The 19,198-nt window shown below is 41.9% G+C and overlaps 1 protein-coding gene and 1 non-coding gene across 2 annotated transcripts in view; one reads left to right on the top strand and one right to left on the bottom strand.

Annotated features, from left to right (window-relative positions):
* Nucleotides 1-7,717, top strand: part of LOC134575355 (alpha-2-macroglobulin-like) — a 66,394-nt gene extending 58,677 nt beyond the window's left edge. Inside the window, exons 30-36 of the mRNA XM_063434636.1 lie at nt 2,910-3,125; nt 4,045-4,169; nt 4,686-4,776; nt 5,167-5,235; nt 5,871-5,973; nt 6,074-6,118; nt 7,414-7,717. Of these exons, the coding sequence (XP_063290706.1) occupies nt 2,910-3,125; nt 4,045-4,169; nt 4,686-4,776; nt 5,167-5,235; nt 5,871-5,973; nt 6,074-6,118; nt 7,414-7,436 (672 nt within the window). The 3' untranslated portion in view covers nt 7,437-7,717. The remainder of the gene's footprint in view (nt 1-2,909; nt 3,126-4,044; nt 4,170-4,685; nt 4,777-5,166; nt 5,236-5,870; nt 5,974-6,073; nt 6,119-7,413) is intronic.
* Nucleotides 7,718-10,093: 2,376 nt separating this feature from the next.
* TRNAL-CAA (transfer RNA leucine (anticodon CAA)) lies at nt 10,094-10,202 on the bottom strand. The gene is made up of 2 exons: nt 10,165-10,202; nt 10,094-10,139 (listed from the first exon to the last, which is right to left on the bottom strand). It is a non-coding gene; the product is annotated as a tRNA-Leu (tRNA).
* Nucleotides 10,203-19,198: the final 8,996 nt, after the last annotated feature.

Genomic DNA, 19,198 nt, shown 5'->3' with positions numbered 1-19,198 from the left:
GCTTATACTCGAGTATATACGGTACCTCGACCACAGCCTCTGTATATTAATATTAGGGACCCCATCAGGGCCGCCAAAATAAATTTTGGGGCCCCTAACTCAGCTCAGAGTCTGGGCACCTGGGGGCCCGCCTCCAAGCCCGCCCACAGGGACCTCCTCCAAATCCCATCCACAGGAATACACACACAAACACACACACTGATACAGAAGGACACAGATACACACACACACACACAGATACATACTAACAGACACACATACTGAAATAGACATACACGCATATCGGCATACATACTGACACATACACACAGGCATACATAGTGACAGAGACACCTACTAACATACATACAGACACACATGCATAAGGACATACAGACACATACATACATTCATAATGACATACAGACATACATACATTCATACATATATACATACATACAGACATACTGACAGACATACATACATACAGACACTGACAGACATACATACATTCATACATGCATATAGACACTGACATCCAAACACACATACATACACATACATACATTGATACTGACATACATTGATACTGGCATACATATACATACATACATACATACTGACAGACATACCTACATACATATATACATACAGACATACTGGCAGACATACATACAGACAGACATACATGTATACTGACACTGACATCCACATTCATAATGACATGCAGACATACATACTGACAGACATACATACATACTGACATACATACATACTGACATACATTCATAATGACATGCAGACATACATACATAGATACTGGCTTGCATACATACATACATACTGACATACATCAGCTCATTTTTCAGCCACCCTCCTGTTTCTTACCTTTTCTTTGCAGGAGGGTGGCTGGGGCTGATGGGAGTTGGCGTGGCTCTCCCTCTTCAAGTACACTCTGGCTCTCCTCCCGTGCTGCGGCTGCATTTTTATTTTTATTTTTTAAGGGACGCGCTATAACACGGCCACAGCACTGGCCGGGCTGTACCGCCGCTACACATGGGGTCTGGGCAGCCGGGCCCCCCAGGTCCACCAGGCCTGTGACATCCTTTATGGTTGTCACCCATCCATAGCACCCATCCATAGACCCCATCCATAGCCCCACTCCCCAGTTTTTTCCAGCAGGAGAATCTGATTTGCACTATAAAGCAAAGCAGGGCTGAACTTCTTGGCCGATAGTGTTAGCTCAGCACCCTCAGTCAATAGGCACGGTCATGCATCAGCCATGTTTTATTACATTGAGACATCCGGCTTCTCCTGGTGGAGATATCTAGATTTAGCAGATGTTGTCTCAGGAATATGGCAGGACCCAATACTGCCTGACATATTACCGTGGGAGAACACCTGGGCACAGTGGGCTTTAGTAGTTATGGTGCTTGGCGTGTTCCGTCAATGCTAGCTTTGGAAGCTCAAAGAGGTACTTATTCAATACTTTGTTCATTTTTGCTACTTTTGTGGATTTAAAACTTGTCCAGTGAACTGTCCATCTTTTCCTGTTGGAACATACTCCTAGGTGACTATTAGACCTCACTGCCAAGTACTTAAAGTATAGTTTTATCCAGATTGAACCCAACCTTCAAAGAACTTGGGACACTTCATGCAGAACACACAAGGGAGTCTGATTTAGAAAATGTCTGATGTTATTAAACAGAACACAGCTTTTAAGGCATACGTAATAAGGGGTGTCTAGGAGAAGTATCATTAATTACCAATTAAATATTGACAAATTATTAACTAACATCATGGACAGCTCGTGCATACAGTATGATAAAGTATGTAACAAATCATTGCTCTAAAACAGGGGTAGGCAACCTACGGCACTAGTGCCATGCACGGCACTCAAGGTGTCTTTGCACGGCACTCAAGGCTGCTAGAGCCAAACGCACTCTGGCCTATCAGGAGTCCCAGTAAAACTTCAGATATCTGCTAATACGAAGAGGTGGTGAAGGACAATCCTCAATTTATGCATTGCAGCACATAGAGGAAGTGATCTCAGATCACTTCCTACCAGCACTTGTGAATTGGAATCCACACTGTAGTAGAGCAGCCATCGACAGCTATCCCAGCTCATGTCCTTAACCTGTACCTGGCCAGCCTGGTCCCCACTGGAACCCAGGGAACCCACCCACACTGCTAGATATACACAGAAATGCAGAATAACCCTCCCCTCATACAAATAATACGAACTGCCCACACACACACACAACGCCCATAAACGCAACACCACTAACAATCCACATACATGCACACAACCCCACATGCAGCCTCTCACATGCAATACCCCAAACAGCCCCCACAGACTACCAAACACACAATGTGACATATCCATCCACACACACAATTCCACAAGCAGCCCTCATACACAGCCCACATTCATAGGTATCATACACGATACCATAAACTACTAACGAACATATACAATATAATAGCTCATATACGCACAAATACAACGATACAAAGCAATTACAGTCAAAATAACACAAGCAGAATACGGCAGCATACACACCTTAATTTTAAAAAAAATAGGATCGGCACGCTACGGGACATCACAATCCTATATCGGCACAGTGCTGCTAAAAGGTTGCCTACCCCTGCTCTAAAACATAACTTGGGGGCATTGCGTGGTGGGGTCTCCTTAGAATAGGAGGGTGTAGAGATAGGATTTTCTTAGAAAAAAATATAAAATAAATACAAAACACAGAATTGATCATTATTTCTTCATAAAAAAAAATCAGAAACTTGTGTAAATGAACAACTCTTTAACTTGTTTAAAGTAATATTTATTTTGTTGCAGGGCGCTATGTTATTCTTCACTTTGCTTATTAACTCTACCCATTGATGAGGATATATCTGTTTTATCTTTTTTGCCCTAGGATACAGTAGTCGCCCTCCAAGCACTCTCCCTTTTCGGATCACTAACACAAGGCAACGATGCTCCTAGAACAGTCTCTCTCAGCCTCGCTGGTACTCCTGTTGCAAAGTTCCATGTAGAGGACTCAAACCGCCTACTGTTACAGACTGTTCCTCTGGCCAAGGTTCCTGGAGATTACACGATCACTGTTGGTGGTAGTGGCTGCGTGTTCATACAGGTGGGTTAATGAAAACTGTGCACTTTATATGCATTCGTTAGTTTCAGATATCATTGCATTTATTGGTTGAATAAATTCTTTGATGACCATTGGAGAGTTTCTCTGCTCAATGTGAAACATAACTATAGTAATGTAACAATATGTTTCTCTGTGGAGTAGTGCAGTGCAAGATTATATTACAAAAGTCCAGAAAATAGTTAGCACTGTCTTGGAGGTATTAATTAGCTCATCTAATCTGCTTTTTATGAATATTTATGTTAAACATTTGTTCATCAGTAAAGTCTTGTGAACACAGCAGGGTTGTTCACTCAACAATGAATTGTCTAGATTTGATCACTGAATTTAATTCAAAGCATCAAAATTGGAAAAAACAAATCTCTAACTTAGATATGATTCCATCTTAAATATATTGGCATTAAATTGGATATTCACTTGCTATTTTCGGAGAATTCTCACGCATGGGTATTTTTTATTTACAATGCTAACCTATGATACAGACATCTAATGCTCATTCAGTAAAGTAATTCTCCCTCATTTACTGCCCAAGCTAGACTATAATTGTCTAGACTAAAAGATATATTTATTTGATGATCATTTTCTCCAACTTCAAGTAGGAGGCTAGGCCCAATATTAGTAGGTATTGCTTTTATATCAATAATGTCATATAAGTGGATACTTATATAAATTGTATATTCATCTTTACATGTTTTGCAATATGGCTTCACAATGTATGCTTATTTTATTACATATAAAGTGACACCAAGACATGTTTGGCATGACAAGTTGGACCTGGTTTCTTGAAATACAGTGTAACTTGTTAATGTATTTCTCATTGTCTACCTACCTTATTTGTGAAATGATCAGGTACATATATTGATTTCATTGCTCAATTCTTCTTGTTTCTGGTGTAAAATTACAGGCAAACTTGAAATACAATCTTCCTCATCCCAAGGGCGATGCTCCCTTTTTCATTTCTGTAGAAACAGATCCAGCGATCTGCAACCACAAATCCGAAAAGTCATTTAGCATTGCCGTCAATGTAAGGTAAGACTGGGCCAAATTGTCACTTATCAGTCTATTATTGTTATTATTTTTGACGTTTATACCACGTCAGCTTATAGAGCTTTACAATATTATAAAAGGGGGGAAATTTAACAATAAACGAGACAGTTAAAAAATTTTACAGGAACCATCGGTTGATGAGGACCCTGCTCAAACGGGCCTACAGTCTAGAGGAGGAAGGGGATAACAAACACAATGGGAAGGGCATCAAAGGGAATAGTGACCAAATGGTCAGAAAGTAGCAGAACTGGAAAGTGAGAATGGAATGTGTCTCTCTAAGAGAGAGCAAGAAACAGGTTTGTGAAATAGATGTTACTCTGGTAGACCTTTACACGCGCGCACCCATCTTACTGGCAAAATAAATCAGCTGGTGATAAAACCATCAATACATCCACACCTGTACGACTGGTAAAATAAACTGCCTCATCCATGGATTTGGTTATAAAACCATTTGTTCCCCACACTCGATGCTAACTCCGTATTCCCTTCTCCCCACAGCTACACTGGGAAGAGAGAGAACTCCAACATGGCTATCGTGGAAATAAAGCTGCCATCTGGATACATTCCAATAAAATCTTCAGTCAGACAGGTAACGTTCAAATAGCTATTACTGAAGCGCTGACCATTGGCAACTGCAGGAAGACTCGCCTTTAAATACAGCTGTTAAAACAGTGACATACAAATGTGTAAGCGTCAATACAGAGCAAGTACAGAGGAATAGCCCACACTGTAACCCCACATCCTTAAAGTGCAGTTTAAGTGTGCAGCCTCTAAAACTCTTGAATATGGGAGAGAAGCTGTAACACCCATCACTCTCTGTAAGGCTTTGTTATGGTAGACACAGAGCACAGCAGATGAGAATGGTTACTGTTGCTTGATCCTACAATGCCACTCATGTTATATTTGATATATGTGTCCTGTTTGATGGCCTTGTTATTTAAGTATTAGCAATTACCTTTTACAACCTCTTCTCTTCTAGTTGGCCCATTATTCCAATATTAAGAGGACAGAGTCATTTCCCAATAAGGTCACTGTGTACTTTGAGTCGGTAAGTTCTGTATATTTTCAACATTCTTTTATCTAAATGTCTTGACTCCGTGTAAAGGATATGTCTACGTTTTACAACATGTAAGTCAATACATCGTCGAACTTCAGGAAGACTTACCCAATACATGGACTGGGACAATACGCAACGTCCTACAGCTGCATTTTTTGTACACATATCCCACACATATCCCATAAAGCTTCACATCTCGGTGATTCATATGACATATTTAGTTTTACCATTAAAACATTACAGGGTTATTTACTAAGGTAATAATTCAGAGTGAATGTCAAATTGTATGCCAGAGTAGCCGAACTGGTTGCATAGCTTAGAAAATGATTCCGGTTTGGCTATTTTGGCCTTAAATTTGAAATTCACATTTAATTCTCACTTTAGTAAATAATCCCTTTTAGTCTTTAGAAAGAGGAGAATAATAAAGGAATAAAAAATGAGCCAATCTGTCTTTGCAGGAAATGTTTTTTTTTTTTCACCAAATGATATTTACATATTAATTGGTTACATCCCAGTAAAAACAATCGTATGTGAACCTTAGGAATGAACTGTGACAGGACAAATGTTATAATAGTGTTTTTTTGCTTGGTTGGTTGGTTTTGATGATATCTGTTCACGGTTCGCAGCTTTCCAAGAGGATTGAGAATTTTGAGTTCCTGGTTGAACAGGACATTCCAGTTGGCAACCTACAGCCATCCACCGCCAAAGTCTATGATTATTACGAAACCGGTAACTAAATGCTACAACTTACTGATTCATTTGTTTAAGTATGTATGAATATTTGGATTACTCATACAATAATCTGTGGTTTTCTTTTTCTCATTTTTAGATGAATTTGCTGTAACAAAGTACAGTGCCCCCTGCAGTTCAAAAGGTAAAACTAGTAATGCACCTACCAATTTGCTGTGTTATTTTTTTTATACAGCAATATAGTTCAACCTACAACCCACAGGCCCAAAACCTACAAGTCCTATCGTATTACAGTGAAAACAGAGAAGGTAGATATGGTATAAGGAAAGCTGTAGTTAAACCCACAGCAGAAATAGACAGTGATACCCTCACTCTCAATACCAAATATGAGCTGGAACAATACAGGCTTCTAAAGCTTTTATCCAATTTACCACAAACACTCACCCATGTTCAGTAATTATCCAACTGAAAGCAGCCTTAGTTATCTGCAATTACTGATTTCATGGAAAAATCGGACAATAGACAATGGATGTAAATTGTTACTCTTGGTGGCTTTGCTGTCCCTCACCAAGCACTGAAACCATGAAGGAGTTATTCTAATGGTCTGCACCAGCTTGGGGTACAGACCAGGGACTCCACTATCGGACTATAAAAGATTCATTTTTATTTAATATATTACCAGTTTGCCAAGCTTCAGAGAAATGTAGCAAAGGTAGATGCACAAAATGAACTCCTAAAAAAATCTTTCTCACTCTCTGTGGGTCAGGCTACTATATCTCCAAATTATAGCGTCACTTCTTGGCAAGACCAACTTCATCCTTCTAAGATCAAATAAACTGAGTGCCATTATACTGGGTTGTAATTACATCTAGACCCAAGGACATACTTGAATGTTAAATAGACCTTCCCTCCATATATTTTTGTTTAAATGCTTTGTTGGTGGTTAATGGACATGTCATAAATTGTGTGTGGTAAAAGTAGGCAGGATTAGAATTTATCACAAACAACTTTTTCCCACATCTCAAAAGTGGAGCATAAGAATGTTGAAGATACCCCAAACTAGTAAATGCAAACACTTCCAAAATGTTAAATGAATCTTCCTTTATTGAAACAAATGTTAAAATTCAACGTGACAAAATATGTTCCACACCATCACAAATCAGGAAAAAAAATTAAAAGTACATAAAAAAAACAGGCTCTAATCCTATGTATGTAATTCATACTAAATAAGCAATAAGAATACTAAATAAGCACTTATTGGACGGCTGACCCTTACTTGGCATGAAGTTTAAACGGCAACCCCATTTCTAAAATTAACTCCAATTTACCTAAATAGATTTCGGCAACATACTTCCTGTAACTAACTATGGGTCATAAGGAAAAATTAAATGAACATTAACGAAATAGTAAAAGCTTGAACGAATGTTGGAGCTTCTGAAAGTAAACTTAACTAATCTTACACTAATCTCTCTCCCACAGAAGATACTTCAAGCAATGTGTAAATGAACAACGCAGGAATTTCTAAAATTTCTAATTGCCAGCTAGAAGAGAATTTAGTATAATTGCTTAAAAGATTTCGATTTGTTATAATTATTAAAGTACAAAATAGCATAGATCCCACTTGTAAAATGGCAAATGGTGGACGGTATCAGTGAGGGCAGACTGAGTAGCTTCTAGATGTCCAATATGGGATGGACTCTGGAAGCCTGATGGTATTATACAAAACAAGTATGAAAACAAGTCCTTTGTATTTTTGGTTTTAATAAATGCTGCTATGATTTAATATGACTCATTATTTATTGATTTATGGAGGAGCAATATTTCAGTAGTTAGTATTAGGGAAGAACTGGGGATCAAAACCAGTCCTTCATATCATTTCACACCACCACTTTGTCTTCCCAGCCTTGCTGTGTTGGCAGATTTACCTGGGGGATGATGTTTAACAGGTGTCTCAGACCTATATCTGAGACTGACTTTTTATATAGCGCCAAACACTTAATGGAACACTATAGTCACGAGAACAACAACAGCTTATTGTATTTGTTCTGGTGAGTACAATGATTACCTTGAGGCTTTTTGCAAAAAACACTGTCTTTTGAGAGAAATTGCAGTGTACAGGCAGCTCCACTGGCAACTCTTCAGATGGCTGCTAGAGGTGCTTCCTGGGGCAGTGCTGCACAGTGTGACTGCCATTCAGTGTCTTCACACTCCGCATGAAGACACTGAACTTTACTCATAGTGACACATTCAATAAATTGGCTGCTGATTGACCAGGGCTGTGTTTGACTTGTGCTGGCTCTGCAACTGACCTGCCTCCTTGACAGTCTCAGCCAATTCTATGGGGAAGCATTGTGATTGGCTCAGAACACCACTTCTGATGATGTAAGAAAGAAGCAGGCAGTTCAGAGGCAAAAGTAGCAGCTACAGACTTGAATACAAGCAAGATTTTACAATATTTATGTAGGCAAGGAGTAATCATTGCTCAAACATGTTCCATTCTAGAAATATGCTGTATTTACCATTTCCATGCAAATCGCAGTTAACCTTAATGCGCTAACCGGGACTAAAACCCAGGTCGCAAGAATGGGAATCTTGCATGATACCCCTACATTACTAGTGCAAGCTGCACGGGTGTACTCTAACTGTCAAGATGCACTCTTTGAGCATTGCTCTAACATTTTCCTTACACTTTTGTTGAAATTGAGTGAGAGGTGATATTCTACCGTTATCGAAGATCTGAGATCCAGGTGTTCTACCAGTTGATGGAGTCATGTAGGGGTTTCATAGTGTAATGGTTAGCACTCTGAATCCAGCCATCTGAGTTCAAATCTCGGTGGGACCTATGTGCTTCTTTTAAAAAATTTCACATCAAGAGAAAGCAACATTCAACAAATTCTTAAAATCAAATTTAAGCATATATAATCTGCCAATGCCAAATTGGAGTCAGCTCTCTCAACATTAGATACCAAACACATCTTTCTTCAATAGACATCTCTGGCATCTGCTAGGTTTCATTTCTTTCAAGCATTTATGCATACCTAGAAATGCTTCATTTCTTAACCATGGGTATGGATCAGGCCAACATAAATCATTTGGTATCAATGCCTAGATGATGCATTATTCTTCTGACTATTATAAAGTGATTAGTTTCCTGTTTTAAATGGAAAATGATGGATAATTCCTGGTCAGAATCGTTAATCCCCAATGAAGAGCATCACATTAAGACAATGTTAGTCTAGGGCACAGAGAATGACTTCAAAGAAGGATACATGCCGTAGAGTTTAACAACCAGCGAATAATGACACCCCAAAAGAACAGAATCCAGAAAATAATCTTTGAAATTTCATTATCAGAAGCATTCAGACTTAAAGATAATGATCAATTCTAAACACCTGCTATGAAGCCATAATGGGCAAATGACTTTATAGAAGGTGTCATATTGCACCTGGCACTGGAAAGTTGAGAATAAAGACTGAATGATTGAAATCTGTATTAAGGATAGATAAAAGTGCAATGGGGAAAATTGCTCCTTAAGAACTGTTGACTTCAACTTACCTGGCACTTGTAAGTTGAGAAAAAAGACTGAATTATTAAAATCTGTATTAAGGATAGATAAAAGTGCAATGGGGAAAATTGCACCATAAGAACTGTTGACTTCAACTTGGGAATGTAAAGATTTCTTAAAGCCAGTGAAAAAATAAAACTCATCAGAAATGTAATTAATCAAAGCACAATATAATCAGTTTCTAAATTATAGCTAAGTCACATGTGCAGTTTAAGAATAAAAACTAGCATTGTCACACAACGAACTACAATGCGCTACCTGGGACTCGAACCCAGGTTGCAAGAATGGGAATCTTGCATGATACCCCTACTCTACTAGCGCAAGCTGTGTGGGTGTAGTCTAACTGTCAAGATGCACTCTTTGAGCATTGCTCTAACATGTTCTGTTGTAAAAATACACCATCCGGGAATAAATTCATAATAGTCATGTGGTAAAAGGGTGAAAACCTTAATTCTCTACCTCAATGTTTACCTTATCATTTGGGTTCAATGCCTAGACAATGAATTCTTCTGCCCATTAAAAAGTTATAATTTTCCTATTTAAAATGTAAAAGGATGGAATTTTAAGAATGAAAAGCATAAAATACAAAGAAGCTGTCAGAAGTGGGATTTGAACCCACACCTCCATGTGGAGACCAGAACACCCAGGTTGTGGAAGAAGTTGATCTTGAGTCTGGCGCCTTAGACTGCTCGGCCATCCTGACACAGATGCAACATGTATGGCAGGAAAAGTCTGCTACTTGTGCAAAGTCTACATATTCCTTACAATTACCCACTTTTATTGAAATTGAGTGAGAGGTGATATTCTACCGTTATCGAAGATCTGAGATCCAGGTGTTCTTCCAGTTGATGGAGTCATGTAGGGGTTCCATGGTGTAATGGTTAGCACTCTGGACTTTGAATCCAGCGATCTGAGTTTAAATCTTGGTGGGACCTATATGCTTCTTTTAAAAATTTCACATCAAGAGAAAGCAACATTCAACAAAACATTATTTCTTAAAATCCAATTTAAGCATATATAATCTGCCAATGCCAAATTGGAGTCAGCCCTCGACATTAGATACCAAACACATCTTTCTTCAATAGACATCTCTGGCATCTGCTAGGTTTCATTTCTTTCAAGCATTTATGCATACCAAGAAATGCTTCATTTCTTAACCATGGGTATGGATCAGGCCAACATAAATCATTTGGTATCAATGCCTAGATGATGCATTATTCTTCTGACTATTATAAAGTGATTAGTTTCCTATTTTAAATGGAAAAGGATGGATCATTCCTGGTCAGAATCGTTAATCCCCAATGAAGAGCATCACATTAAGACAATGTTAGTCTAGGGCACAGAGAATGACTTCAAAGAAGGATACATGCCGTAGGGTTTAACAACCAGCGAATAATGACACCCCAAAAGAACAGAATCCAGAAAATTATCTTTGAAATTTCATCATCAGAAGCATTCAGACTTAAAGATAATGATCAATTCTAAACACCTGCTATGAAGCCATAATGGGCAAATGACTTTATAGAAGGTGTCATATTGCACCTGGCACTGGTAAGTTGAGAATAAAGACTGAATGATTGAAATCTGTATTAAGGATAGATAAAAGTGCAATGGGGAAAATTGCTCCATAAGAACTGTTGACTTCAACTTGGGAATGTAAAGATTTCTTAAAGCCAGTGAAAAAATAAAACTCATCAGAAATGTAATCAATCAAAGCACAATATAATCACTGTTTCTAAATTATAGCTAAGTCACATGTGCAGTTTAAGAATAAAAACTAGCATTGTCACACAATGCACTAGCTGGGACTCGAACCCAGGTCGCAAGAATGGGAATCTTGCATGGTACTCCCACACTACTATCACAAGCTGCTTGGGTGTAGTCTAACTGTCAAGATGCACTCTTTGAGCATTGCTCTAACATGTTCTGTTGTAAAAATATACTACACACCATTCAGGAATAAATTCATAATAGTCATGTGGTAAAAGGGTGAAAACCTTAATTCTCCACCTCAATGTTTACCTTATCATTTGGGTTCAATGCCTAGACGATGAATTCTTCTGCCCATTAAAAAGTTATAATTTTCCTATTTTAAATGTAAAAGGATGGAATTTTAAGAATGAAACGCATAAAATACGAAGAAGCTGTCAGAAGTGGAATTTGAACCCATGCCTCCATGTGGAGACCAGAACACCCAGGTTGTGGAAGAAGTTGATCTTGAGTCTAGCGCCTTAGACCGCTCGGCCATCCAGACACTGTGTGTAACATGTTTGGCAGGAATAGTCTGCTACTTGTGCAAAGTCTACATTTTCCTTACAATTACCCACTTTTATTGAAATTGAGTGAGACTACAAGCTCTGTGAATTTACACAATAGTGAGTCCCCTGCGGAGAAATAAGTGCCATACCTAAGATGTCGCAGTCTAAATCCAGACGACAACAAGAAAAACCTCCAGTTTCTTTTCGCAGAAAAAGGCGACAGCTCTGGCTGTTCAGTCCGCGGCCACGGACCTGCAAGATGGCGCCGAAATCTCTGATGGTAGCAGCCCGAGATCAGGGCAGAATCGCCGCGAGATGGAGGGCCACTTACTATTACCACCTTAAAACAAGCCTTGGAGGAACAATCTCAAAGGCTAATTACAATCTGTCAATCTAGTGTTGCAGAATTGAAGCTCGACATACAAGATATCGGCTCCCGCACAACGCACGTGGAAGCCAAAATGGAGGATTTGATTGATGCGCACAATGCATCCACAGAACAAATTCAATCCCTTATCTCCCAGCTACAACAATGCGAGATGAAGATTATGGACCTCGAGGATAGGTCCAGGAGAAGTAACATCAGACTGAGAGGTATACCGGAGACGTTCCTCCAGGCAGATCTCTCCAGCTATGTACAAGGCTTCTTTAGTCCTCTGGTTCCCGAGATCCACGCAGATATGCTGCTACTGGACCATCTACACAGAGTCCCGAAGCCCCAGCAGATCGCGGCTTCACTACCCTGTGATGTGTTGTTGAAAGCCCACTATTTCCACGTGAAAGACCTTCTGATGAGGAGAAGCAGAACAGCCAAAGACCTACCTGCCGAATATTCCAGCATCAAGATGTTCTCCGATCTCTCGGCGGCCACCTTGCGACAAAGGAAATCCTTTCAGTGTGTGACGGAGACCCTCCGAGTCAACCATGTCCTGTACCGTTGGGGTTTTCCTGTTCGCCTCATAGCCTCCAGAAATGGAACCACCGAAGTCATCCACACAGCAGAAAAAGGCCTGAACCTGCTACGCAAGTGGAACATGCCCGTGGTGGGGAACAACCAAATGCCTAAACCACTGCGACGAGTGGATAAAGAATGGCATACTACTAACTGACAACTCACCGCAAGTACTCCCGCTTTGGCGGTACATGACTGATATATAACCTGTATTTCACTCAAGTAATCAACCCACTATATTTTATCCAAATACATCCACGCGATGGATGCACCACACAGTTAGGTACCGTATTGACACATCATATAAATATCCGTGCCTTCGATTGTTAATAGACCCATGTTAATAGGTCACATCCTATGAGCCTCATATGCAAAAGCTAGCTAGCCCACACACCTTACAATCGATACCTAGGGGGATGCAGTAGAACCCATCCACCTAGTATAAATGCTGGACCAGCCTCTGTCCATAATATTTACACATAGTACTTGTAGTGCCTAATGCCACCATAACACACCGGTCTAACTATAGAGCTAATTAACCGATTAGCTAGCACTGCTGGATCACACAGTGCTTTACGGATATAGTTGTATTAAAGCTTGAAATACGTGTGACTACAGAGCTACCAATGATACCTGGATGAATCATACTTTATAAGCAAACATATGTTGTAATGGTTATCCCATGAAACTTACCAGTAGTAACCAAGGGGTTGCCTCACCTAGGAACACCTAGAGTGTATGGTAACCACTGAGATAGTTCCTACAATGCCCGGTAAAGGTACCATGCTCTAACTATACATAATTACACGTTGGCAGCAACGCACCAGATATGACAGACAGACCATAAAAGATCTCATTGATGTGCTGCTAAGACTACCGTCCGCAGTAAAGTCTGGGGAAAGCACCTAGAGTTTCTTATCTAGCTCAGCTAGAATGATACCCCCACCTAGTTATCACTGTACATAAAGCTTGATAGCTGTGGCAGGGACCCAAAGTAACTCTGTAGATAACCATCACAGCTACCAGACCATGAGCAGGAAACAAGTGGCAAAAAAAAAAATCCATGCCATATCCGATTAAAATGCTCAGATAAACCCACTTCACCCTCAGAGTGCCCACCAGCACACGCAACCCATGTGTCTATACTTAACTTAGATTACACTAGCCATGTAACGCACCAGTGGCCCATTGGAATACTGAATCTGTGTAATGCAACAATGCAGGACTGAGTGTATGCGACCCTACAGGGCGTGTGATCTCCAGACAACCATATCCACTGCACAAGCCGGAAAGGGCAATAAGTACCCATGTAATCTATAAAAGGCACAAGTTGTAGTAACCTACAAGGTCTCAGCAGGTCCAGGATACACCTCATCTATAAAACAATGTCTGTATCTTATTTATGCATTTGTTTCTCATTGTACCTGAACGGTTCTACCATGTTTTAAGTAACCGATACCTATATAGAATTCTTGTCAACTAGAGTAATTGCACCTTCAGTAATTGCATATGACAATATCCTTGCGAGGGAGGTGGGGGCCTGCGATGTCAGGGGACCCAACCCTGGTACCGTGGATCTTCTTGCTTACCTGCTAGACTAATGAACCTTACACCCACCCACCCTATTAACAAAGAGTTTCACACACACGTTCATTACCTCCTCACTTGACGTATGTGCACAACTGTAATTTTGGGTTTTGATCTTTGTGTAAATACCCCATGAAGAACCCCCAGTTCAGTACCGCAGCAGGGTAAACCAAACACCTAAAAGAACTAAACAAAGTACAGCCTCTCCTCAACCTCAGACATCCCGCAGGGATGACTCACTTACTACACGCAGATATAAGTGCTCCCACTAAACTCCCACTAAATGGATCCTCTAAGTTGAAGTTATGTAGTTGTGGATATAGCACTTCACCCAATTCGCCTGCACAGGCCAAAGTCTGTCCACCACCTCCGATCACATGCCCCCCACGGCGTTGCACCTTGACGCCATGCACCGAGATCGGGTTTCTTTGTACATACTTTTCTTTCAAGTTCATACCCCCCCCAATTCCCCTATCCTCTCTCCCTGCTTTTATCCATGTCCACTAGACCATGCATCCAGCCCCCAACTTCAGGACCGGTCCATCTAACAAATTTACTCAGACCTCTCAATATCCCACATGGTATAATGTATCTACCTCCAACTGTAGCCCTAACTCGTTTAAGTAACAGACCCAACAAGGCCTCACACTGAAGATCTACTCCCATAATGTAAGGGGTCTTCACTAAGGCATACACCCCCCAATTTGGCATGAAACATTTCCCCAACCAATTTCACTCGTCTTATGTATCCAAGTCCAGGGGAGTGTCCATATATGTTCACAACTCAATAGCCTTTGAATTGCTACAAAATATTTCAGATAAAAACAGCAGATATCTGATATTAGTCTGCTTACTGAATGATGCGCTTTATACAATAGTAAACCTTTACGCACCGAACGAGAACCAACGAAACTTTCTGTTTAGTGTGCTCACGAAGGTGGCAAAGGTGCAGAGAGGTACCACGGTGATTTGTGGGGACATAAACCACATTTTGGACCCTCATCTCGACACCTCGACACCTCCCCACACAACCAGACATAAATCCCTTAAACCAAACTGCAAAGCTCTGACGCAATTACTGACGAAATTCAACTTATACGACAGCTGGAGGACCTTCCACCCCTCCGACAGAGAATGTTCATACTACTCCAAGCACCATAAATCTTTCTCTAGAATAGATGTGTTACTCATACCAGGCCCTTCACTCAATCTTTTCCAATCATGTATCCTGGGTAATATCTTGTGGTCAGATCATGCGCCAGTGATTGCCACTCTTAAGGATGACTTTAAGTACCGGGGATGTAATCCATGGAGATTAAACGAGTCCCTTCTGCGAGACGATCAGTTTTGTTTGGAAATAGAATCGGACCTTAAACACTACTTCTTCACTAATGAAACACCAGAGACACCTCCAACCACAGTGTGGGGAGCACATAAGGCAGTAGTACGAGGTTTGTTTATAAGACGAGCCTCTTACCTCAAGCGGATCTCCCAAATCAAATCCCTGACTCTATTGAAGAAATTGAGGGATGTCTCCACATCCCATATGATTAACCCAAACCCAAAGGACGCTGAACTCATGACCCAACTCCAATCAGAGCTTAATGACATTAACATAGCCAAGGCAACACGCACCCTTCATAGACTGAAAACTAGAGAATATTGCATGGAAAACAGAGCAGACTCACTCTTAGCAAGCAGGCTCCGGGAAGCCCAAGCTCAAACCAAAATCTCCCACCTCTTCACGCAAGAGGGAAAGAAAATAATTAAACCACAAGACATTAGTAACCTATTTGCAGAGTTCTATGGGAAACTCTATAACCTCAAAAATGACCCCACAGTCCACCAACCCATAGAAGAAGAGATAGCTAGGTTTTTACAGGGAGTGGACCTCCCCAAACTGACTGCCGCACAACACTCCTCCCTAGCGGCACCTATCTCCCACCTGGAAGTAGACACAGTCATACACAATCTACCACTAAACAAAGCCGCAGGTCCGGATGGACTACCCAATGTGTACTACAAAAAGTTCTCCTCCATCCTTGCCCCTAAAATGGTATCACTCTTTACATCCACCACCGCACTAGAATCCATGCCATCGGATATATGCTTGCAGCCAACGTAGCCACACTGCCCAAACCGGGGAACCCGCCAACCCAATGCGCCAACTTCCGCCCCATTTCCCTACTAAACTCAGACGTGAAGATCCTAGCAAAAGTGTATGCCAACCCCGTGACGAACATACTCCCAAACATCATACACTCTGACCAAGTTGGATTTGTGCACGGCAGGCAAGGTACTGATGGAACGTAAAAAGCCCTTGCACTCCTACACACCATGCATAATCAATCCCCTAAGAGTCTCTTATTATTTCTAGATGCAGAAAAGGCCTTTGATCGCCTGCATTGGCCATTTCTAAGGGCGGTCCTGGTCAAATTTGGTTTCCCCACACATTTCATCTCAGTGTTCAAATCACTATACAGCAACCCAGAAGCTCGGGTCTTCACGTCGGGATTTCAATCCACACCCTTCCTCATCACAAGTGGGTCGCGGCAGGGGTGTCCCCTGTCGCCCCTCTTGTATATTATGGCCCTAGAACCCTTAGCCGAAGCTATTCGTTTGGCGGAGGAGATCAGGGGGATATGGGTGGGGGGGTAGAGAACACAAACTGAATCTCTTTGCAGATGATGTCCTGCTCACTATCACTGACCCCCATGTATCACTGCCAGTGTTCCATAACATACTACAAGAATACAGTAAGTGTTCATATTATAAATTGAATCTCTCCAAAACACAGGCCATGGGGCTAGGGATGGAGGATACATACTTGACGGCTCTACTAGAAAAATTATCTTATGATTGGAGAACTGACTACCTCACATTTTCCAAAATGAAAAAAGCTTCCACACAATCTGTCAAACCTGTACAACCTGAACTATACCAAACTTAGTAAGGAGATCATAACAACTCTCCAAAATTGGAAAAATAAATAAATTTCCTGGTCAGGGCGCATAGCAGCTATTAAGATGGTAATTCTGCCTAAATTACAATATTTATTCAGGACACTCACCCTATGGATACCACCAACCTATTTCACATCACTCCAACAACAAATTAACCTCTTCACCTGACCCAGAGTAGCCATATCCACACTATACCAACCCAAAACTACGAGAGGAATGAGGCTCCCCAATGTGAAACTGTACCATAGAGCAGCAGTACTAGCCAGCCTCTTCCCCGTCACCCTAGAATCTAATGACCACAATGGGTAACCATTGAACAACACTGGCTACAAAACCAAGATATTAATACATTAATGTGGCTACCCCCCTACAGCAGGGGCGACACCACGCAAGCACTCCCCGCCACATTAGCGATGTTAAAAATCTGGGATGTTGGGGGGCGGGGCCTGACTGCAGAGCCAAGCAGACGTGTTTAGCCGTGCAAAACGAGTACTTTACCTCGAAAATTGGCACTGTTAAGCCCGCAGAACCAGCTTACCGTGCTGCCCAATCAACAGAGGACTGAGAGACCTCCACGGCGATGCCACAACTGTGGAGACACTCGCCGGCCATGCCAACTCTGCCCCTGCGGCCTACCAGCATGGACGGCGCACGGGAGACGGCCGCTCCCCGACCGCCGAAACTTGCTACACGCACCGAGGTGAGTCCCCGTTCCCCCCCCATGGATCGGCGGGGGTTATCCCGGTCCCCACCTGCCTCAAGCAATCGACAACCCTGTATCAAGCCGCCCACCAGGATTCTGGCCCGAACCGTACTAGGCCTAGCAAAATGGAGGAGGTGACCGAGCCGTCCGAACCCATGCCACAGCCGCTGAAAGGCGACGACATGGAAGCTGCACTGCGACGGCTGGACAGAATATTTCAGCGTTTCTGGAGAGCCTTATACAAGCGCCTGGCACAACTGCCACCTCCACCTACTCATAAACTGAAGGCGGGGGGAACAAAGGGGCGAGTTGACCGGAGCACTCAAGCAACCGCCGCTGGGGCTGGCAGCCCATCCGGGCCAACGGTCACTTGGAGACCCCCTCCAAAGCATCACCCACACAGTGTGAGGACTTCACACCGCTGGCGGCGAAATACCAGCGCGACCCTACGTGTCACCCGGAGAAGGGTAGACACGGCCTCACTGAGCTACCGAGTCTGTGGGAAGGAGATGCCGACCTGCTGCAAGGCCCAGCCCTGGGACAGGGCCTCAACTCGCCTGCGATGCCCTGCTGCTCAAGAGGACCCCAAGAGGCTCACCCCCACGCTGCCCAACGTGGCAGGACCGGCGACCAGCTACCAGAGTGACCAGGCACTAGCATCGCAGTTAGCGACTACGGGCATCGGATGACCCGGAGACTACTCCTGTGCCCTGAGTTCGACTCAGAAGGCGATAGCAGCTGCACACCCATATACTATGGACATAGTATTCAGAGTTTGCTTCAAGCTAAATGATTTTCTTACCATGCCTTGATTTATTTTGGCCTCCACCGGCATAACCAGATGTATACATGGTGGGTGGGGGGCTAGGGGGTTTAATCAGCATGACTAAACAATCTACAACCTGCTGTTTTAAGCGATCTCTATATGCTTGTGCCCATTCACTTGATTTATGCGATTAGGGACATGCCCAGGTAGAGTATTGAGCAACCACCTGATAACCTGGCTGACTAACCTGTACGTTACTCATGTATTTTTTTTTTTATTCTTTATTTTTGTTGTGCATGTTTTAACAACGAGCCTGTGCTGCCACAACAGCAGTCACACGCAAAATCATAAATTTTCAAACATGTCAAGTAAAATGTCTGCACAATTTTATATATTATAAAACAGAAATGGTAGGCGTAGCGTGGTTCTGTGAGTAGACGTCATAGAAACATGTTTGGTCTATATATGTC

Source organism: Pelobates fuscus, chromosome 10 (assembly GCF_036172605.1).
Source record: "Pelobates fuscus isolate aPelFus1 chromosome 10, aPelFus1.pri, whole genome shotgun sequence".
NCBI lineage: Eukaryota > Metazoa > Chordata > Amphibia > Anura > Pelobatidae > Pelobates > Pelobates fuscus.
Note: the sequence above shows the minus strand (reverse complement) of the source record. Positions and strands in the feature narration are given on the sequence as shown.